This window comes from Astyanax mexicanus, chromosome 23, assembly GCF_023375975.1.
Source record: "Astyanax mexicanus isolate ESR-SI-001 chromosome 23, AstMex3_surface, whole genome shotgun sequence".
Lineage (NCBI taxonomy): Eukaryota > Metazoa > Chordata > Actinopteri > Characiformes > Acestrorhamphidae > Astyanax > Astyanax mexicanus.
In genome coordinates, this window is record NC_064430.1 from 19,221,606 (window position 1) to 19,245,555 (window position 23,950).

The 23,950-nt window shown below is 41.1% G+C and overlaps 1 protein-coding gene across 1 annotated transcript in view; it reads right to left on the reverse strand.

Annotated features, from left to right (window-relative positions):
* Nucleotides 1-4,369: 4,369 nt before the first annotated feature.
* elfn2a (extracellular leucine-rich repeat and fibronectin type III domain containing 2a) overlaps nt 4,370-23,950 on the reverse strand; it is a 155,104-nt gene continuing 135,523 nt past the window's right edge. The window contains exon 4 of the mRNA XM_022668147.2: nt 4,370-8,477. Within this exon, the coding sequence (XP_022523868.2) occupies nt 5,363-8,149 (2,787 nt within the window). The 5' untranslated portion in view covers nt 8,150-8,477 and the 3' untranslated portion in view covers nt 4,370-5,362. The remainder of the gene's footprint in view (nt 8,478-23,950) is intronic.

The window sequence follows — 23,950 nt, forward strand, 5'->3', positions numbered from 1 at the left end:
CACTTCAGTTTTTGAATCAGTTTCTCTGATTAAGCATTTTATTAGTAATATAAATTTGAGTAAAATGAACATTGTTGTTTTATTTTATAAACTAGGACAACATTTCTCCCAAAGTCCAAATAAAAATACTGTCCTTTTTCAGAGCATTTATTTGCAGAAAATGAGAAATGACTGAAATACCAAAAAAGAGGCAGAGCTTTCAGACATCAAATAATGCAAAAAAAAAAAAAAAAAAAAAAAGTTAAATAAGCAAATAAGTTTTAAGAGTTTAGAAACCAATATTTGGTGGAATAACCCTGTTTTTTAATCACAGTTTTGATGGATCTTGGCATGTTCTCCTCCACCAGTCTTACACACTGCTTTTGGATAACTTTATGCCTTTACTCCTGGTGCAAAAATTCAAGCAGTTCAGTTTGGTTTGATGGCCTGTGATCAGTGGTCTCTTATTTTTTTTTTCCAGAGCTGTAGATTGCGCCAGAAGCCAACTGAAGTGGTTAGTGGCAACAGACTAAAACAATGACATGTTCCATTCATTCCCACTGTAAAGAAAAGCAAATTTATGTAATTTTCTCAACATTAAAGCACAACTTCACACCAAAACCCCTCTAGGTATACAGATACTTTGATAAATAAGTCTATTTTGTTGTTTGACAGTTATAATTATGATGAATTATTAATAATTATGCTGGAGTTGAAGGTATGTTTATTTATTTGTATTCCAATTATTCCAGTAGCACATGGAAGTAGCAGTGATAGCAGATAATAGAACCATGACTAATTAATAATTACTAAGATTAAAAAGACTGGAGGGTCAAGATGATATTTGTTTGGGCTAAAAGACAGAAGCACATAAGTTATTTTTATTTTTACATCCACTACAAAGTAAGCTCACAGTATATTTGGTTGTAAACCTGTGCAGAATGCATTATTCAATTATGAATTCATGAATTTCTTGGAATGATATGGAATATTTTGGAATTAATTTAATTGTCTGAATACGTCTGGAAATTAGGCAGTTTAAGATGGAAAGGTTAAAAAAGCTATACTTAAAAAAAAACATTTTATATGAATTATAACTGTACAATGTGGGAACTGTACGATGAAAAGTCTTTGTGAAATTGTGTCATTTTTAAGCCACACTTTGTGAGAAATTACATGGCTAAAAATGTTGAACTGTACAGTTCATATGTTGGACAACTGTAGAATGTATTATATGGGTTTTTATGATTTATAATTTAGGAATAAAAATAACGAATTACAACTTAGAAAACTGTACAATTTATAATGAAAAAATCAATATGTCCTATTTTCTGAATGCAGTAAAAGACCAATATAACAAGTGAGGAAGAAAGCACAGTGTCTCACCCTAACAGGCACCTAATGAGGGAGAGTGATGGAGGATAGACGAACTGTCAACTAAGACAGAAAGAAAGTATTGATGTACTGGCAGGTAATGCTGGCCTTTACTAAGATTTGTATTTCTGTCAGACTGATATTTTGAATGTAGAAGCAGAATTCTCATTTCTGTGTTCGCAGTCATTTGAGGTTATAGCTCGAGCTTATCGTCTTCTACTCACTGATCAGGAGGGCACTATGAGAAACATCAGACGTTCGTTCAGTCCTCAGAGATTTCAGCAGCTTCACAAACAGAGCGTCAGACTGAGAAATAAAAGCTACAGATATACCTGATCGACACATCAACGACAGTACGGTGCAGGTTCACTGTCACTGAAATGACGGGTAAACAAGCGACAGAAAAAAAAGCAAAGAAATCAACGAACAAACAAACAAACAAACAAACAAGTCTTTCCAATGTTTGGTACCTTCCTCCGAGAAGTCTTGTGTTGTTTCTCTCGCAGAAGAAGCACTTAAATACCATGAGTCTCTGTAAACGTAGTCTATAGGAGATGACGTGAAAATGGACGTTACCGTATCTTTAAATGCATTGATGAGCGTGACCTTGTGGTGACCTTGTACAAAAAGTGTTTTTACTGTGAGTTTGTTTCGTCTGTACTGATGAATTGTTGTTCACTGGAGAAGTTCGGCACACTGTAGGGTTCCTGGTCGTAGGCATGTGCATCCGCCATGATGTACGTAGATTGTTCTTGTCTTTTGTTTAGAGTTCGTCACAGTTAGCCTCCGGTAGTTTCCCAAGAAATAGCTGTGTTTGTGTTTGTTTGTGAGGACTTTGTTTGTGAGGACCCAGCAGAAAGAAATAAAGCACTAGCATCAGTAATAATCCATCTCCAGCAGCTCTTGGTGCAGAACGCGAAAGCATATGGAAACTCTACGTGAACACTACAGGCCTTCCCTAAGATTTGGCTTACCACAGGGTTCCGGAATTAGGCGGGAGATGAGTGCTTATCTTCATGTCAATGTTTGTCTACAGGTCTCAAAGCTCCACAGTTCACAGCTCTATGTTTTGTAATGGAACAATTCGTACTGCTTAATATTTCATATTTATTTCTTGCTCAGCCTTCATTCTGCTTGGTACAATGAAGAAGTTCTGAAGAATCACATTGGCCTATATCTTTTAGAGTCTGGTTGGCGTCTTATGGCTTGAGATATACCTAATGTTTGGCCATACGTTTGCGAAGTCAACTGGCTGTGTCAAGAACGTAACAATTAGTGGGCTTCTATTAAAGTATTCCATTTGCCACGGCAGCAAGAAGACAACATATATTTCTTCTTCAAAACTAATCGAAATTGCTAATCCATTTATTTCTATTAGGTGGATTCCTCAAACGATTCTGTAGCCTCAACTACTGTTGGCTTTGTTGTTTAGCTCTTGTTAGCATTCTTTCCACTGTTGGTGTAGAAAATCAACCTGAACTCTTCAGATCTGCAGTGGAAAATCACAGATTTTCAGCCATCAGGTAGGAGCCAAGGACTAAGACGCCTACCCAAGAGTGTCTAGGGCAGTGTTCATGAGATGTTCTGATAAAATTGGATTGGCTAAACCCAACAATCCAACCCAACTGAAAGCTGACCATTAAGACCAAGAAAATCACCATGTTTTCTCAATCTCCCACTGTGTTAATTGTCCTCTACCTAACGGTGTGCACATGTCTTTGAAACCATAACAGTAACTATACCTATAACAGTATTACATTAGTGTTAATTAACTTGATGTTATTAAGGCTAATGTGTGACCAGAGTTCCTCAGGGCGCTCTAACTTCAGAGCTATCAACTCTCCCTTGATTACACGGTTTGCTTTGTTACCACCTTCAGGTGATAAACGCTGTTCAGCTGATTAAGCCTGGACTGAAAAACATATCCCTGTAGACTCTCCTGCATGGATCTCACCCCAAAATAGATTGTGAGGGAACCTTGGGTGTTTTGATTTTGGTCATGTCAATTCTCAATTACAGCGTATTGATCTTGCCGCTGGGGTGATGTACACTTTTACCACATGGGCAACAACTGCAGTGAGCATATATCACAGTGGGTTGGAGTTTTTTTTTTTTTGTTTCGTCTCCAAAGCTCCAAAGACACTCATCACACGAGGATCGATAATCATTAAACAGGTTGAAACCTGATGGCACTTGGTGTTTTCCAAATGTGGGCAGTGACTTCACGGTCAAATGGAGGAGGTTAACATTTTGCAGCACGCAAAAGAAAGTCAAAGACAGAGCTGCCGGTGGCGATGCTGACCGTCCTAATTCTGCAAAATGTTCCAAAATGGACATCCGTGGAGTCCGTGTTATGGGGCCTATTAAACCATATTGATTTAAGGAGTGATTGTGTCACTACAGCCTGCCCTGGCACATCAACTCTGGCGTATTCATTTAGCAAATCAATTAGCATAAAGGCCATTGCTTCCTGCCTCTGTGGCCTTTGTGCCATTCAAAGATCATATGGTGACTCCAGAGGGTAATGACCTGACTGGAGAATTCGCAATTAATTATAATCACATTTTCACTGGAGGCAGTGTTAATAATATAAGCACATTCATGAACCTATGGCACCTTCCCTGCAAAATAGCTAATTAATTTACCCTATTAAGCCAGATGAGAATGTAGCTGCCTAAAAAAAAAAGAAGACATTGCGATTAATTACATTTGCCTGAATCCCCATACCTATTCGCTTTTCATTGTGGTTTGCCTTGGTAGAAAAGAAAAAAAAAATCTATAAATCAACACTGTGCATAAGTTCCTGGGAAAGCTTGTAATTTAAGATGCAGGCAGAAGAGAGAATATCATCAAACCAATTGAGATTTTTATACCCAATCACATACAGGGCTTGAACTCTCTAAACACATTAATCCTAGTGTTAGACACAATGTAAACAATAGAACGTGACTCTTCCACAATGACAGTGTAATTTAGTGTAAGATATAAGCTCATTAAACATCCAGGAATTTGCTATTATCTGCAAATTACACACATATCAGAACAATGATAAGAACACGGCATCTTTATCAGGGTAAGTAAGCATGTGAGTGTTAGGATGAATGCTATGATGGATGCAATGGTATGTGATCAGCAAGCCTAGCAGCACTCCGGCAAGACCTACATCTAATGCTACATCTAGCTGCCAATTGTAGAGGTCTGAAGGTCCTCTGGCATATCGCCTTCACGTTGCAGAATCCTCAATATAATTCAATTTTCCTCCCCCTAAATCCCCTGCAGAGCTCTTTCTTTTGGTTACATTTGTGCAGGAATCACAAATGAAAAGCCAGTCACCGGCAAAATATCGAAAGTGTAATAAATTAGAATGGGCTGCAAGGGAAAAAAATAGATCTATATAAATAAATAACTGCTTCAATATGAATTGCTACGCTTCCTGAATGTGAAGTATATCCGTTCCTCTCCCTCAGCTTAGAAAAGCATGCCCAAACATGACGCTGCAAGGTACATGTGTAGATATCTCGAATTAACAAGCATGCTTAGCTTGAATAGAGATCAAGGAACAGGACATCCAGCCATGCCGAATTCAAACCCACAAGTTTTCCTCGTGTCATTGAACGCTGACAATAGTTCACCAGCTAAGCATCAACTAACAGCATCCCTACTGGAATCAGATATTGAGTAGACAAAGGTTGATAGGTCAAGTCTATTTTCCTCTCAAATTATGGTTTAAAATAGTGCAAGTCGGTGCACACAACAAAAATAACAAAAATTAAAAAAATATTTGGTCATTCTGAATTCTTGAAGTAACTACCACATTTTCCTGTGCAATTTTAATTGATTGATGATTTACTATTCCTTAATGAGTCTCAAATATCCTACACCAAATCAGGCCTTTTTCGATCACATGTCTCTTGTGATGGCATGTGGGGACCAAAGTACTTGGTTAAGTCTCAGGAGCCACGCACAAGCTCCCTCTTGCAGCCTTGTGTCATTGTGCCTCTTAGTCAACTCACAGTTTCTGCTGTGCAGACACCCCCTTCCAGTAATCAAGAATGTCATGCAAATCCTCATCCTTAGCAAACTGCACTTTCTTTCGAAGCGCATGGCCAGCTGCTATGTAGGCTTCTTCACGAGGGCTTTTCTTGTAGGGTCGAAAGCGCTCCCAGATTTTCAGTGTGGTCTCAGAAGAATACTCCGGGCTGGATGAGTATCCCGAGTAGTTGTGGTGGCGAGGAGAGAGCTGGGAATAGGCAGTGTCCCTCTTGGTGCGAGAGAGGGGCTTTAGGAAGGAGGCTTTCTGGGCAGGGGAGTCGATGGCACCCTCGTAGTAGAGAGCGGGAAAGGAGTGTCGGTGCTCTGAGCAGTGGTAGTCTGGGTGCACCTCAAGGAGGTGCTGTTGTGCCATGCCCCCTCCACCTTGAACTACAACACCACATCCACCCGAACCACCACTGCCACCGCCGCCTCCCCCTCCTCCCCCGTTGCCACCTTCTCCCCTGCCGTTGTTACCCCCCTGGACGCCTATAAGAGGTAGCCTCTCAAGGGGCTCCCCGCACCCAACAGGGTTGCCTTTCTCTGGGAAATTTGAGGAATTGGGGCTAAGAGGCTCAGGAACATCCAGGCTATAGACTCGAGAACTCTTCATGGATCCCCCAGAAGGGGCAACACAGCGATTCTTTGCGTTGCTAAGAACAACAACAGCAGCATCGGCACTCAGTTGTCGCTGCAATGGCCTTGCAGCTGTAGCAGGAGGAGGGTCCCTGTATGGAGGCGAAAGGAAACCGCCTCCACTGATGCCTGGTCTCTCAGAGAGGGGCACAACAAGAGGGACAGGTGGTAGAGGGGACATTTTGGGAGAGGACATCATCTGACATGCCTCTGTAATTGTTGGGGAAAGAGGAATAAGTCCTCGGGCTGAAGAGGTAATGCACTGTGGGGGTGGAGATGAGGAGTTCTCCGCTGTGGTGGCAGCCGCTGCAGCAACTGCTATAGAATCCATCTTTAGTGCATCGATGCAGTTATTAATAATCTGGTTGACTTTGTCCACCTCCTTTGCAATGGTGGAGATCTCTGAGGTTGAGCCACGACCATCGTCCTCAGAGTCCTCTCCCGCATCAATCCCATTTTCTTCTCTCACAATATCTGCTTCTGCTCCCGGTACAGCTCCATCTCTTATTCGTTCTTCCCCGCCAGCCGATGTCCGCACGTCCATGTAGTTTCCCTTGCTGGCAGCCAAAGCTTCCGAGAAGGCTGTGGCCATCTTTTCCACCTGTGGAAGTGCAGACAGGCGAGAAGAGCTGGTGTTGGTGGAGCTGTGGAGCATTCCCATGCTTGAAGAAGTGGACTGTGGCATCTTGCTGTGATGGTGCTGGTGGTGGACCTGTTCTTGGAGTTTTTGCAAGGCTGCAGGGTCATTGGCAGCAGCAGCTGCAGCCTCAGGCCCATAACGCATTTCCAGAATGGTTTTCTTTACACTAATGGACTTCTCTTTCTCCTCCTCAATTCGCCGCCTGCGCAGGCAGTAGTACACCAAGCCCAACACGATGACCATGCCGAACAAACAGCCCAGGATGGTCATTATGTAATGGGTGGTGGTAGAAGGGCCAGCATGCAGGTCATCGGGACCTGGAGTTCTCGTAGCAAAATGTAGACAAGTGTGGTTGTACCTTTGTGAATTACGAATCGAGGCTACACAAAAGGTGTAATCTGTGTGTGATTTTAGGCTGTTGAACTTGACAATCTCTTTCTTATTCTTAAGGTTCATAACATCGGACACAAACGTGTTGTTGTACTGCACCAGGATGTACATTTTGCTGTAAGGTCGAGGGATCTGCACCAGTAGGGATGCCGAGGTTAGAGACACTGACTGCAATTTAATGGTTGGGCTGTGTGTTGGATCTACTGTCGATGTAAATGGAGGCTGATGATATGGTCCCATCTGGTCGGAAATATCTGATCCCATCCCGGAGGATTCCAGGTCAGGTGGCAGGGAGGCCATACCAGGAATAATCACCCCATCCTTGCACATGGATGATAAGATGGAGCGGGCGTTGCGCCCAATGTGACTTGAGATTGGGCTTAGTAGAGGGTATCCAAACAGTTCCCTTGGGGTTTCACACTGCAACCTGTCGTAGGTGTGGGTGACATTGTTGAATGCTTCCAGCCAGGTTAGGAAGCTGAAGAGCTCACATCCACAGTGGAAGGGATTCCCAGCAAGCTCGCACACCATTAGACGCCCAAGAACTACGAAGGTGGATGGGTCCAGCTTGGCCAGCTTGTTTGAGGACAGGTCAAGGCTGCTCAGGCTAGGGCACTCCCAGAAGGCATTGGTGGAAATGACCTCGATTAGGTTATGCTGCAGGAACAAGCACTGCATTCTGCCCAGTCCTCTCAGCATCGCCTCTGTAAGGTTCGTCAACTTGTTGTATCCAAGCTGAAGCACCTGCAGGTTGGCCTGTCCTGCAAAGGCCCCGTCCTCAATGTAAGATATCTCATTCTTGGTGAGGTTCAGGTCAGTCAGATTGGTGAATCGACTCATGGAGATGTAGAAGATGGCCTTGAGCTTGTTTTCATTCAGGCGCAGATCGTGCACTGTGTTGTTGATGTGTTGAGGGATGGTCTCATATGGCGGCTGGTTCTGGCTGCAGATTGCCAGCCACACATAGCCTTTATCCCCCTCAATAAGCCAGCAGTCACCCCTCACTAATGAGGGTAGATGGAGGAAAAGCAGGGGAAGGAAAAGAAGCAAGAGGGCAGAGGGAGAGGATTTGGGAAGGCTGAACCTGCTGCCGGTCATGTTTTCTTGGTGTCTGAGGCTTGGATTTGCTTTGAGAGGGGATGGGAAAGAGATTAGAACTCAAAATAAGAAAAAATGGCCACAGTCGACAGAGAGACAAAAGGATTACTAAGACACAATTTCAGGAAACGGGTGTCCCGAGGGCAATCACTGCTTGACCAGACGCAGAGCACCAAACATGGTCCCCATTTTAAGTGTTCCGCATTATAGGGTTATAGCGTCGCTGTCTGCTGCAGTGACTCATGGCCTCTGACCTTTTCACCGCACTCTTCCAGGAAAGCAGGTCTGCAGGTCCCATTCACTCAATCATCCATGTCGACCACAGCGTCTGAGAAGGAGAAAAGGAGTAATGGAGAAAAATTGGTGCAGGGAACATTTATGGGTGGTGTCTGTCAAGCATTTTCAGATATATTCATGTGTAATTAATAAAATACAAGCATATTACAACAGTCAGATATAGCTTTTTTTTAAATATGTTAATACTGTGAATAACAATGCTTTATTAACCATTAGTTTTACCATACACGGATTACATAGGGCACCAGTAAAGCCATTTACGGTACAGAACAGTATGTTCTTGAAACAGCCATACCCAATTACATGCTTGCCTGGTGTGGTTTATATTTGGACAATCCACTCCCATTGGCTCAAGGCATCGTTTATTTGCATATTGGACATGTCCCCCTGTCACTGACACTCACCATCAGTGAGTTATTGTTTTCCCAGGCTACCTTCTCTAAACTATTATTGTATATCTTATGTAATTCTTGACTTCCTGACCTTGGTGTTCTCTGCTGATTCGAATGGATTTATGTTGGCTAAAACTATGCCATTAAAAAACATCTGTTAATGTTTGAGTGATTAAAACTCTGATATATTAGCTTGCCCTTACCCTAGTGCATAGTATTAATTAAAAGCAGGTTCTTCTTGTTTTTAAATGAAATGGTAAGAAGCTGTAAAAAATGATGGCACACTTCTGGTAGCTGTAAATTTAAAGGTAAATTAAATTTTCCATTGTACAGGAAGTTCCAAAAGTCTTACATATTTTTCAATCCAAATGATTTTACTATCTTAACCATTTGAATACAATCTGTGAAATCGAAACATTTGTTCAAACTTTTTCAGTATAAGATTTTTCAGCATGCTTATTTAGTCAGATAGTTATTACAGTTATTTGTTATAAAGTAAATGCAGCTACAATTTCAAGCATTTTGAAGCACTTTCTTCAAAATTCAAGAAATTCAAATATTTCAAGCACCCGTACAAACCCTGAATGCATCTAGGGTATATCGTGGATGAATTTTTACATATGGTTTGAATTATCTACCCATAATGTAGCGATGGAAATGCATTTAAAGCAGTGTATGATGTGAGATCTGGGCAGTCAACGGGGAGATGAGTCGAGTCGATTGTGCCGTACCTGAAATAAATTGGACCAGATTTTACTCTAAATGAAGTCTAACTGAAGAGAGTTGTTTTCTTTGGTAATAGTTATGGTAATAGATATTCAGAGACCTAGCAATTTAATCCTAACAGTGTTGATATAAGCCTCCAATGGGCAGATTAGATCCATCTGTAAATCGCCTGAATACAAGGTTCAGTGGAGGAGACTCAGAACCCACTTGACCTTCCTTTGCCTGTCTGTGAATGTTTTTAAATTTCTCAGAACTGCTGTTTGTTTTCAGGATTAAACCAAAAAAAAAAAAAAAAAGATTTCCAGTGTGTTTTCCAAGTCTTGTCTCAGACTCTTGTGTTTAGAATTTCAAATATGGTGCTCTGGTGCTTTGAATATCCCTAACCTGCTTCAGAGAAAATTCATCTTACAGACTTCAAATTTTCTATTCACAGCTGATAGTCTATAAAATGCAAATGAAGCCCACAATAAAAAAACATCAACCTTTGTCTATTTTCTGCTCTATTTATGAGCCAACAACATTGGGTTATGAAATCTTATTTGCAAAAAAAAAAAGGGACAAGGACCAGCGTTAGCGAGTTTATTAGCACAAGGATGCTCTTGCTGAAGACAGAAAAACAGCCAGTGAAGTTTAGAAGAACACAAGCGTCACTAATAAAACTAATATAATAGCATTTGCTCTGGATGATTATTGGTATTACTCCTCGACTAGACATATAGTTCTCCACTAATTCAGGGTTTTATGGGATTACAGTGCAGCTCCTCCGTGGATTATTTCTGGATTATCGTAATCCAAACTGCGACTGTGTAACACTTTCTGTAAATCTTAGCAGAGGTCGGCTATCTTACGCAGCACTGTTACCACAAATAGACTATCAGGCTGCTTTTGTTTTGTTAATGTGCTTCCATGGTGGAGATTTACTGTAGGCCTGGTAATACTTCAGAATTTCACATCATCAAAATACACTGGATAAAAACAGGGTGACAAGGTGAACTCAAACATGATGTGTTGCCTTCTTGCATTTATAGCCGCTGTTTTAAAAACTGTTTGTTTTAAGTGTTTGATTTGAGTTTAACTTAAATAATGTAAGGCAATCAGTTTCCTCAAATGAAATAAGTTGATGCTGTTTGATAGGTCGTTTTTATAACTAGAGCCTATTTGTTTTATTTTAATAGTTAAAAATAAGTTAGCTTAACTTGATTTGCTGGAGTCTGTAAAAACAGTGAATTTAAGTTGGTGTAATGCATGTCTGTTAGGGCAACTATGAGCTCATTCGAGGCAACAAATTACCTAAAAAATGATTTGAGTAGACTGAGTAGTCCAAAATACTTGAATAAACTAACAATTACACTGTGAACAGGGTTAGCACAAGTCACTTGATTTACTCAATTCTATATAACAATAACTCATTTTAGAAAATAATTTATGCTTAAATTGTTTGAGTTATTAAACTTGTCAAGTTTTACAGTGTAGCAGGTGACAAAGCATCAAGTGACCATTCATTTCCTAGTGGAGAATACAATCTGTAGTCACGATTTAGAGACAAGCAGCAAGCGACACTGCAACAAAACGAGTAGAAAATGTTTAAATTTTACACCAATGAATTATGATTCTAATCTGATTAGCCCAACCAATTCTGTAGACCAGGGTTTCTTAACCTGGGCATCTTTTATTTTCTCAGCTAAATTAGAATAATAAGAATCTGATTTGGGCGAAAAACTTAGTTTTTCTTTACTGAATCAAACCGACTCTACTTTAAATATGTCCCTTTTTTATAGTTTTCTTTTCACTGATCCAAACTGCCTAATTCTCTGTTCTACTCGACTCTTTAGTCTCAATCTGTATCTCAATCTCGATTCTGCAAGACCAGGCTGGATTAAAATGGAGAGTTTTTTTGAACATAGAATTAGAAGTGGAGATGCAAAAAGATGCACTTCCAATGTATGATGAAAAATACTTGGATTATGGATTTTCGCAGCCCTGACACAGCCCTAAAACAGAGGTTCACAGAATGCTTTCTGCTTGATTTCTGAATGCCGTTTATTGGCGTTGAACAAAAAACTCTGGATTTTCTTCACTTACATGTCTTCTCTTACAAAAAAACAAATACAGAGCCCTTCTTAACGTGGAAGATGATTTGTGACTGTTCCTGAGACTGTTCCCCTACTAAGCCATGCATGGAACACCTTAATGGGGGGGGGTCGCAAAAAATTCTGAAGCTAACAAAGGGGGACGCACAGTTAAAAAAGTTAAGAACCCCTGTTATAGATCAATCGTAGACACAGTGTTCTAAGGTCTCTAGCTTTCGTTCTCTGATCTTTTGGTTTCTACTACATTTGGTTCCTATTCTAAGGGTGTACTCAAGGTGCCCCCCCCACTCCCCTGCTGGCCTGCACTCCCACTGCCTTTAAACAATCCATGCCTGAGCACACTCAACGTCACTCACTGCTCAGTGGGCTTGCCGGTATTGCGCAAAATTCAGCACCCCCGCAATTAAAAGCACTCTCTCTCAGAGGCACAACTTCTTGATAAAAGTGGAGATAATCTACTTTAGGGGGGGCATGGTGGCGCAGTGGGTGGCGCTGTTGCCTCACAGCAAGAAGGCCTGGGTTCAATTCCCAGCTGGGTTTACCCAGGTCTTTCTGTGTGAAGTTTGCACATTCTTCCAGTGTTTGCATGGGTTTCTTCCGGGTGATCCACTGGCCTACACTCCCAATACACCAGATCCAAGGAAATTAGCCGCTCATTATTAAGCTACCTGGGTGTGTTAAAGTAGAGAAAACAATAAAATGTGCAGTGCAATGGGCCTTCAAGCTCTAACATAGAGAAAATTCCATACGTGTGATGATTACCCGTCACAGACTAAATTCTCAGAGGTAGCGATATGGTTAAAAAGTGATTTGGAATTTGTGTGGTCTTCTGAGCAGACAAACGTGCAAATCATCAAACACAAGCGAGCTAAACACGAGCCACAAATAACACAAATTCAACCTGAAAAGCAAAGCATGCTAATTTCCGCATTCGCCTTGCTCTGAGATTACTTGTGTCTTCATGTCTGGAGCGTGATCGCATTTAATGTTCCCTTTTCTGCAGAAAAAACGCCTTTCATGCGAATCCCAAACGATGGGGCGAATCTCTCTGGGATAAATTGCGCCTGCCCTCTGCAGCTGCTCCAGGAATACATATGTGCGAGTCCATTCTGCGCTGGTCAGTCCTCATTTCTGCAGCTTTCACATGCTGCCGCGGACGATGTCTTTCCAGGCTTAAACCCGCGATTGAAATTGACAATTCAATTCCAGCCCCGAAGCCGATCAATTTGCGCTTGACCCCTCAACTCAGTCATAACCAGGAGATAGCCGTGTTCGTGCAGCCTGATCTCGCTCCAGGCCTGGATGTGTGGATGTGTGTGTGCGCGCGAGTGTGTGTGCGGGAGAGAGAGAGGTACGTCTCGAGCTGTTGATACAAAGCCATCACGTCCAAGAGCATGAACTCTATCTGAATAGTCTCTAAGGCTGCATTCAAATGTAATCATCTTTCTGGTTGTTCCGCGGCGCCGCTCATAAAGAGAGCGGTGTTTAAATAGAATAGCTTCAGGAGGACATTCTGCCGCGTCTCTATCTCTGCAGGGACGAACACAAAGAGCCCGGACGAGCAATCACAAAGAAACACACTTAAACGTGTGTAGTGGGCTTATTTATCTATATAAAAGTAATCACAAAGCCCAAGAACGCAGCAAACTGAACCTGATGGAACGGGTAATCTGTGCTCTGTAGCGTTTCTACTCTACACTCCTACACATCCTCATTAAGTGATTTAAATATACTGTGCAGACAAATGTTTGTGGAGACCCTTTGTAAAGAATTCAGCATTTAGCTGTTTGAAGTTGCACCCAGTGCTGAGAGAGAGTACACTAACAGTAGACTAACACTCTTTATCTCTGGAAGAGATAAACATGAACCTATTGTCTTAGTTTGCCTACCACTCAAACCATACGATAGATAATGAATAGTTATCAGACATCTGCTACTCCCAACACTACCTCACCTGTTCTATGTTCTTTATTTCTATTTTTTTCCCATTTTCTCCCCAATTTACATGGCTAATTTACCCAACCCACTCATTAGGCCTTCCCCTATCACTAGTGATGCCCTAGCACACCAGGAGAGTAAAGACTAGCACATGCCTCCTCTGATACATATGAAGTCAACCACCAGCTCTTTTCAAACTGCTGCTGATGCCCTAAAATAATATCACAATATTTCATGGTATTTTCACGATAAGGATAATCTTGGCGATATGACACTTGTATTATTGTGTACACTAGGATATGGCACATCCCTAACTGAGATATTAAAAAATACAATATTTTTTTTTTATCAGAGTTGTAACAGAATTTAAAGATCCAGAATGTCATGATAATTATAATGCATAAAACAAATGATACTGGATGTATATAATCTGTCTCTTATAGATATATAATGGGAAATAAGAACAGTGTGAATTTTTCTTTTGCTGTCAAAAAGTGTCAAAAAGTAGTACCCTCATGTGATAATTTGAGGGGGGGGGGGTGATATGGCACGATATTTCAGGGTATAATATCGTTCACGATATTCAAAACCGTTGGCGATATTATTGGGTACGATACGATATGGCACACTCCTACTCTAAACCCAGTGCCCCTTCCAAACTACACCTCTCATTTTTTAGCCTTTTTTAAATTTGAGCTGGAGGTGGAGTCAGCAAAAATCAGGGGGTTAAGGTTATAGCGGTCAGGGTTTAAACACAACACTAAATGAACCACTGTCTGACACCAATCTTTCGACATAGACTAAGAATAAAAAATCAATATTGTGTTTTTGAAGATCTAGTGAATATTGCAAAGCAAAACACTGCAATACTTTGATAAATCAATATTTTTTTTACTTCCTTATTTGCTGGCAAGATTGTTTTGGTGGGTCTGATTTCAGATAATGATAAGAGGGGAAACCGTCTCATCCGTAATGTCACCATGACAAAGAAGCTGATATTAAATTGAAGCAAGGAGCAGGAGAGGAACTACTACCCTGTCTAAATCAGATAAGAAAAAGTAAACCGTATCAAGTAAGTTGGAGTTCACATCTTACAGGACCTGAGGGATTTCACACTGCCCTCCCATGGTGCTGCAGAACTTCCAAACCAGGAACATCAAAAGAAAGCTCACAGGGAACTGCACAGCCTGGATCAGGAACAGCACCAGGTAGGACAGGCGTTCTCTCCAGAGGGTGGAGTGAACATCTGACCATCTCACTCAAACCTGAACTCCCTGACCTGCAGATCACCTCAACAAGCAGTGCTGGATGAGCCAATGAGCTCCTTTCTGCCAGGTTCACACTTCACGTCTTTTTGAGTCTTCAGTCATTGTGCTGTTCATACTGAACGACTGGTTGTGCTGTAATCCTGAGTCCTTCAGTTGTTGAGACTTTGTTTTGGATGTGTTGGTTAAAGCTGCCCTGCCCTATAAAAAACACAACAATTTGAGTTTGTTGTTCTTAAGAAGCGTTGCTTCATGTGAATCATGCCTTGCACAAAAGAGCTCTCAGAAGACCTACGTTCAAGAATTGTTGACTTGCATGAAGCTGAAAAGAGTTACAAAAGTATCTCTAAGTGCCTTGATGTTCATGTGTCCACGGTAAGACAGACGGTCTACAAATGGAGAAAGTTCAGCACTGTTGCTACTCTGCCTAGGCGTGATCGTCCTGTAAAGATGACTGCAAGAGCACAGTGCAGAATGATCAATGAGGTGAGGAAGATTCCTAGAGTGTCAGCTGAAGACTTACAGAAATCTCTGGCACATTCTTACATTTTTGTAGACAAATCTACAATAAGGAAAACTTTAAAAAGAATAGAGATAATGGGAGGACACCACAGAGGAAGCCACTACTGTCCAAAAAACATTGCTGCATGTTTAAAGTTTGCAAAAGAGCACCTGGATGTTCCACAGCACTACTGGCTAAATATACTATGAAACCAAAATTGAGTTGTTTGGAAGGAACACACAAAAAAAGCTAAGTGGAGAAAAAAGGCACAGCTCACCGGCATCAAAACCTCATCCTAACTGTGAAACATGGTGGAGGGGGCATCATGGTTTGGGATTGCCCTCATTATGGGAAAAAATGATTTCCCAAGACATTGTGCAAGAAAACCATCAAGGCCATCTTTCCGCCAACTGAAGCTCAACAGAGGATGGATGATGCAACAGGACAGCAACCAATACCAAGTACACAGACACATCATTCTCACCTATAGCACTATATGACTGCAATAAAAGCGTATTTTTAAAAGGTTAGGAAATGTGAATACAAATGTTAAGCAGGACTGGTATGTTTCATTACTTCAAAGGAACACATTTCATTTATTAATGAAAAAAAATATGGTTAAGGGTTTAGTGGCTCTTTAAAAAACACTTTTACTGTGGTGATTTCTGCCTCTGCAGCGCCCTCTGAGGTTCAACTGTGGTATAGGCGAGGATAATATGCATATCAGTCAATTAACAATACCTCCCCCTGCTGACTCCAACCATCTGGCTCTCACCACTTTCAGAGGCACACTGCTGCTGCTGCAGCTCAGCCAATCAGCTGCCTCCAATCTCCCTCCTGCCCTGCCTCTAAACCCATACATCACTTAGTACCCCTACTAAACTACCCTTTTAGTTACCCTTTAAATCCGAACCCCTCACTCTGAATGAGTTTATAACCCTCTGTTACGTGGCAACTACCACTTTAAGAGTGACCAGATACCTGAGGGGGTTTATTCAGCAGCCAGGCCTTATACGACCACCGTAAGGTAGGAATAGCAGTGGGAACAATGGAGCGCTGCACATAAAGCTGAAATGAGCTTTTGATGATCCTCTTTCTCTTGTTATTTTTCTACCTCTCTCTCTGCTTCTCTTCCTCCATCCCTTAATCTCCGGACTCCTGAGGCTTTAGTCCTTTATTACTGTCTCTCTCTCTCCTATTCTCTCTCTTTCCATCCACCTGAGTCATATCATTTAATGTCTCACCCACTTAACTCGCAGCCTCTTCCTCTTCCCTTCACTTCAGTTCTAACGGCTTTATCGCCGCTGCTAATTTACAACACGTATCGGCAAACAGTCTCTCTCGCTCTCGCACGCTCTCTAATCTCTCTCTCTCTCTCTCTCTCTCTTTCTCTCTCAGTCATGGTTCAACTTGTACAGTTTCCATCCCTCTGTCCTCCCCCAAGCACACACATGGATCCACTCCAGTGATGATCTAAATAGCAAGTCCTCACAGAAAAGCCAACTCCTGCTCTTCCAGTGCTTCTGTTTGGGTCCAGTAAGCTCCTAAAGCCGCCGCCCATTTCAGACAGAGTTCTGCTCCATTGCAAACATAAATCTGATGTTGGAAAAGGAACAGTGGTTTAACACTATTAGTGCACTCTCAGATGGAGTGTGTACATAAGAGTAGTGATGGCGAACTGGAAACCCAGATTAAAACTAAATCAATTCATTTGAATCTTAAGAGTTCTATTTTAGTGATCTATAGCGCACTATAGCACACGTATATCCGAGTTCGTGGCAGGCACACTGACAACATCAGGACTAACCCCAGTTTTCAGAGGCTTAAACACAGAGTATACATACAGGGGTTGGACCATGAAACTGAAACACTGGTCATTTTAGTGTGGAAGGATTCATGGCTAAATTGGAGCAGCCTGGTGCTCAATCTTCATTAAATACACATTGCACCAGTAAGAGCAGAGTGTGAAGGTTCAATTAGCAGGGTAAGGGCACAGTTATGCTCAAAATATTGCAATGCACACAACATTATGGGTGACACACCAGAGTTTAAAAGCGGACAAATTGTTGGTGCATGTCTTGCTGGCGCATCTGTGACCAAGACAGCAAGTCTTTGTGATGTATCAAGAGCCACGGTATCCAGGGTAATGTCAGCATATTACCAAGAAGGACCAACCACATCCAACAGGATTAACTGTGGATGCTGTAAGAGGAAGCTGTCTGAAAGGGATGTTCGGGTGCTAACCCGGATTGTATCCAAAAAACATAAAACCACGGCTGATCAAATCACGCAGAATTAAATGTGCACCTCAACTCTCCTGTTTCCACCAGAACTGTCCGTCAGGACAATAAATTATTGTGGTCTAAAACCAGGTGTTTCAGTTTCACTGTCCAACCCCTGTATATATATATATATATATATATATCGAAAACATGTATCTCTAAAACATCAACGTAACCTTATCTTTCATTGCAATTTAATGTAACAATTCTTTATTTAAAATAATGTGGAGTATTTCCATTGGCCCATTTGTCAAGAGCTCACCACCCAGCTCCTCCTATAAGCTTCCTGTAGGCAACTCACTTCTCCTGCGCTTCCTTCTGAAGAAGACAAGTGCTTATTCTTTCTTTTCTCTTTTTACACCCCCCTTTCTACCACCCACATCACCACCACCACCACCCGCACCACCTCACCACCACCGCCACCTCGCCACCAGTCCTCCTGCAGAATGTGAGATTTAATTAGGACCAGAGGCAGACAATGCTAATTATGTCTTCCCGAGCAGGTGGACCAGGAGACAGTAGGGAGCCTCATTCAGCGCAAAATCAAAACAAGGCATTAGAGCCCACAAGAGAATGAGCAAGAGAGGAAAAGAGGAGCAGAGAGAAAGAGAAAGAAAGAGCAGGCAAGCTCAGAGCGAGAGAGAAAGTCACACTACAGCAAGCTGCTGTAGAGGAGCATCCAGACTATAGCTAATGCTGAAGATACTAAAGGAATGGTTCTACTTTCTTTTGTGCATGAATAAGATGGGACTAGTTATATGTGTTAGCATGAGCTAAATTAGAACTTTTAACTTTGTTATTACACATGTTTCTGATTTTACTTTTGATCTTCTCGCTAATATTGAAGACAAATTATCCAATCCCTATCGATATGAACTTCCCCTAACACTAGCAGAGCCTTCATCACTAGTAGGGTAAAGGCTAGCACATGCCTCATCCAACACATGTGAAACTAATTATATTTATTTATACAGTTGCCAGAAAAAGTATGTGAACCCTTTGGGATTACTTGGATTTCTGCATAAATTGGTCATTAAAGGCGTTCTGATCCAATAATAGACAAACACCATCTGCTTAAACTAATACCACACAAACAATATATGTTTGGATGGTTTATTAAACTCAACATGTTAACATTCACAGTGAGGGTGGAAAAAGTATGTGAACCCATCGGCTAATGACTTTTCTAAGAGCTAATTGGGACCAGGATGTGATGAGATTGGATGCGTTGGTTAAAGCTGCCCTTGCCTATTAAACCATAAACACCAGTTTTGAGTTTGCTGTTCTTAAGAAGCATTGCTTGATGTGAATCATGCCTCGCACAAAAAAGCTCTCAGAAGATCTACATTCAGAATCGTTGATTTGCATGAAGTTGGAAAGGGTAAAAAAGGTATCTCTAAGTATCTCTCTGGCACATGCTAACAGTTTTCAAACAGAACCCCCAGTGAGCAAAAGAGGCAAGAAAAAACTGTGGTGAGTGACGAGAAGGAAGACTTCCTGAACTTCCATCAGTTTGACTGGACAAGGGACACGAGAACCTGAGGTTCGAAAATGCTAAATTAACAGAGCGCAGCTAATGACAGATCTAAAGGGAGAGAGCCAGAAGGTAAAATGGACATGTGGTCACCCTGAAACACTGGCTTCCAACCCAGTCCACCAACCAACCCATTCCAACCTGAATATCTGTGTTCATTGGGCGGAACAAAGCACCAGCATCTCAGTTTGTGTCTATGAACCCCTGTATCTACAGCCTTTATATAAGGAAAAACATCAGTTACCAAACAGTTCGAATCCTGTTTATGATCCGAGTTGCTGTGCTCTTCCTCTGAGAGCGCTGTGATGCTACTCGGCAATAAAACATCAGCAGTAGTTTGAAAAGAGGCAGTGGCTGACTTCACATGTATTGGAGGAGGCATGTGTTGTCTTCACCCTCCTGGTGTTGTAGCATCACTAATGATAGGGGGAGTCCTATTACGTAGGTTGGGTAATGGGCAGTGTATATTGGGAAGACAATTTTAAATAAATAAACCTTTCAGGAAGGTTATTCCAGTGTTGGGGGGGCTTTGTTAGAGACATTTTGGAAACAGTGTGGGAAAAGATCACCATCTACCCACCCAGAGAGAGAATGCCAATTATACTCTCTCTCTGACTCTGGCTGCTGATGCCAAGCAGCATGATCCAGAATTTGAACAAGCAATCCTCAGATCATAGTGAGATCATAGAGTTGTCTGATGGACCACTCATTCTGGAGCTTGTCAGTACCTTTAAATGATTACTCCGAAGCCACTTAGACCAAGGACTTAATTCAAGAGCCAGGAGCACTGTTAATTGTTTCATTTAATAATTAATCGTTTAATCGCAATGAGTAAAGATCTTGATTCTGCTTCTTCTAGACCACCCATTCTGGAGCTCATCAGTACCTTTTAATGATTACTCCAAAGCCACTTAAGACCAAGATCCAGGAGCTCTCTTAATTGATTCATTAATTAATCGTCTAATCACACTTAGTGAACCTCCCCTTTATATTCATTAATGAGGGAGAGAGGTTTCAGAAGGGATCCTGATTCTGCTGTTTCTGATTTCTGTTAAAGGCTTCATCCACCTCCCTTTAATCAAAGAGACACAGTAAGAAAAAGAGAAAGAAACAGACAGAGAGAGAAAGATGCTCCTCCTCTGTTCCTCCTAAGTTTGTTACACACCTTTCTGTACGATTACACCATCAGACGACAGTAGTAAGGGACCAGTCGTTTCCTAAGGGATTGCAGGATTGTAGTCACGGCGTAGCGACAAGCAACACGACGACAGAGAAATTGACAAATTGAGTTGAGATATTTCCTCAACTTTATGCAAATTAATTATGATGCAGTGAAGCGACAATTAAAAATGATTGGCTGAAGCAACCGTGTGGTTCTAAACAGGGAAAAGATGCTTTTCTTCTCCTTTTTTTAAATTAGGGTCAATATAATATGTGTTTTATGTTCACAGCATATAAACAGTGTGTAAAAATACTGTTTTTATAGACTTAATTATTTCAACTATATACGGAGTGTTGACCTTTAAAGCACTTTTTTTTACATTTTATACAGTTATTAAAGATGGATTTCTTGCCATGTCCACACTGCTGTATGGTTACCTTTTTAGATTTTTTTCTTAAAGCTCACCTTCCGCGAAAATCCGATTTTTCTTGTTTTTTGTGGAATACAGTAGGTCTCTCCGAGTTGAATGTGTACACCTGCACATTAAACTGTTTTGCAGCCCCCATTGTCTGCAGGAGCTAAGCAAAGAAATCCCCCCTCCCCCCCTCCGAAAAACGGGTGAATTTTAAATTACCTTTCTGCCTACGTAGGCAGAAACTCACAGACCAGCCCACCTTGGCTCGAGAAACTCCCAGAGGCGGAGCTGAAGCGACGCAACATCACCGCTCATCAGTTAGGAGGTGGGAGGCAGTGAGCGGCAGAGCGGTGGAGGGGCGTCGCAGTGCTCCTAGCCAATCAGAGGAGAGATATTTGCATTCTGTTTGCATGTATGAATATTCATGAGCAAAGCTGAAATCCGGTCATTTTGGACACACCCCTAAAACAGTCCATTAAAAAAGAGCTATACAGAGACACCTGAGCACTTTTTTTTTTACAAAAACGGCTCACATGTCATTCATTCATACTAGAGACCACAACTAGACATTTTAAAATGTAAGAAAAAACGACGGAAGGTGAGCTTTAAAGGTTTTGAAAATGTTTTTTAAATACAGCTCTAGAAAAAAAACATCCAAAAAAAAATCCAAAAAAACATAAAACCACGGCTGATCAAATCACGGCAGAATTCAGTGTGCACCTCAACTCTCCTGTTTCCACCAAAACTGTCCGTCACTACAATAAATGATTGTGGTCTAAAACCAGGTGTTTCAGTTTCATTGTCCAACCTCTGTACATACACTGCTGGTAATGAGCAGTTATATTGGCCTCATCACAATATTTAATTACAATTTTAAAGAAAAATAGCAAAACAGCCTTTATTCATCCTCCCACCTTGGAGTATCAACACATTCACACACAGAGAGAGAGAGAGAGAGAGAGAGAGAGAGAGAGAGAGAGAGAGAGAGGGAGAGAGAGAGAGAGAGAGAGAGAGAGAAAGAAAGTCACAGAGGGAGAGAGGAGTGTTCCCTGTTGTGATCCTGCTCCTGCTACAGCCTAAAGCTGAGATGAGATTCATTTATCATAATCACTAACCCCACCTCCACTGCTATCTAATGTCTTAATGTCTCTCTCTCTCTTCTCCCTCTCTCTCTCTCTCTCTTCTCCTGTAGCTTCTTTCTGTTCCTCTCTTCTATGCCAGGCCCAAACTAACAGGATAATCAAGCCTATTTCTGTTGTTCCCCATAATCTCAAAAGGTCTCCTGATCTCAGGGCGAGGATCTTTTATATTATCCTGTAGTGTGTTGCTCCACTCCAATCGTGAATCATAAACATAAAATATTTAATATTTACCACTCTAGTGGGAAATGTGACTTTGACCTCATATAGATGTTCAAAAGGTATTTTTAAATTGTGTCAACTTGTGTCAATCTGATATTTGAAACAAGTGTTTTAAGTGAATCAAATAAGTAGCTATATGTCTTCAGTAACCATCCTGGTTGTGGCTTGTGAAAATGAACTAGTAGTTTGATAATCTGGACAGTGCAAGTGTTACAAAAAGCAAACACAAAATACATCTGTAAGGGCTAAATACTGTTTTTTGCGACACTGTATATCTACAGTATGTACTGTATGTATGTATGTATTGACCTCCAGCTCACATTGCACTATGAAGAAGTCCTACTGAAAATCCTTCTTTTTAGCCATAGTTTTATTTATATCCTTTTCTTATTCATGGCTTTTTCTGAGCGGAAAGCATTACAACTAGCAAAGCAATGGTTTCAATGTCATCTACCATGTTTGTTTGCATCCAGTTTGTTAGAAACCCCTGCAAGGTTTTGAGGACTGGAGTCGTCGGCTGGGAAGAAGACAGAAACATCGTTGTGGTCTTTCACGTTTTCATCATTGGATAAAATGTAGAAAATCCTGTAGTTTCTTTCCCCCCCTTTACCCCTCCCTCTCTCTCTCTCTCTCTCTGTATTTCCCTCTCTCTGTCTGCCTTTCTTTCTCTCTCTCTGTCTCTCACTCCTCCCCCACCTTCAATTTGTGCTTTCTTTGAGGTGTATCCAAACTCCAAGTCAAACCTGAAATGTGCTGCATACAAATACAAATTCATACACCCTATTAGATTCTGATATGAAATGAATCTGCGTGTTGTGTGCGTTTGTGTGTGTAGGAGTGTGTGGGTGTGTGTTAGGCCACAGTGTAGATCAGATCCATTTCCTGCCTGAACAGCTGTGTGATTTGAGACTCTCCACTGAAGGAGAAGATTAATCAGCTGCTGGCTCTGTTTGCTTTGTTTACTCCGCATTTCAGTCAGAACCCGAGCAGCTTCTCCCAGCCAGCTGTTCTACACTGCTATTCAGTCTCCTACAGGGTGGAAGTGCGTAGACTTTACAGCACCTCCAAAACCTCCAAAGCCCACTAATTAACCCTAATGAGAAAATATAGCTCCACCTCTATCTATATCACAATCTCAGTGGATATCCCAATACCTACATGTAGAGTGTTATTAATATTCACTCTAATAAAAAAATAAATAAAAAACAGTACCACTTTAAAATAAGTCTACCTTTATAAAGGGTTTATGAATGGTTTATAAAGAATATTATTAATGGTTATTAATTAGGCTGCAAATACTTTAAAACTCATTAATAAGCAGTTAATAAATAAGTAACAACATGAAATTAAAAAAATGGCAAAGTAGTGATTCCACACTCATTTCTACTGTCAAACCTCAGATCTTTCTAGATACTGATCTTACGTTGTGTTTTCCATCAATCAGCATTAAACTTGTCATATTAATATATTTGTAAGTATGTTTAACTTTTTATTCTAAATGAAATGAATGAAATGACTAAGCAAACAACGTACCACTGTTGCCTTTTTAATTGATGTGTTGTAACTGCTTCTCAATGGTTTTAAGGCATTCACAACCTTATCGATAATACTTAATAATCTAGTTTATAAACCATTTATAAACCATTTATAAGGGTAGTCTTAATTCAAAGTGGTACCAAAAAAACTGTATTTACATACAAAGTGTGTAACACATTTATAGTCATATTTATTCAGACTGTGAGCAGAGCTGATATAGACATGGAAAATGGTTCCAGTGTTGGGCTCCGATGCTGTCTGCTCTCACTTTGCAGTCGACACAAACTGCTTTTGAATTATG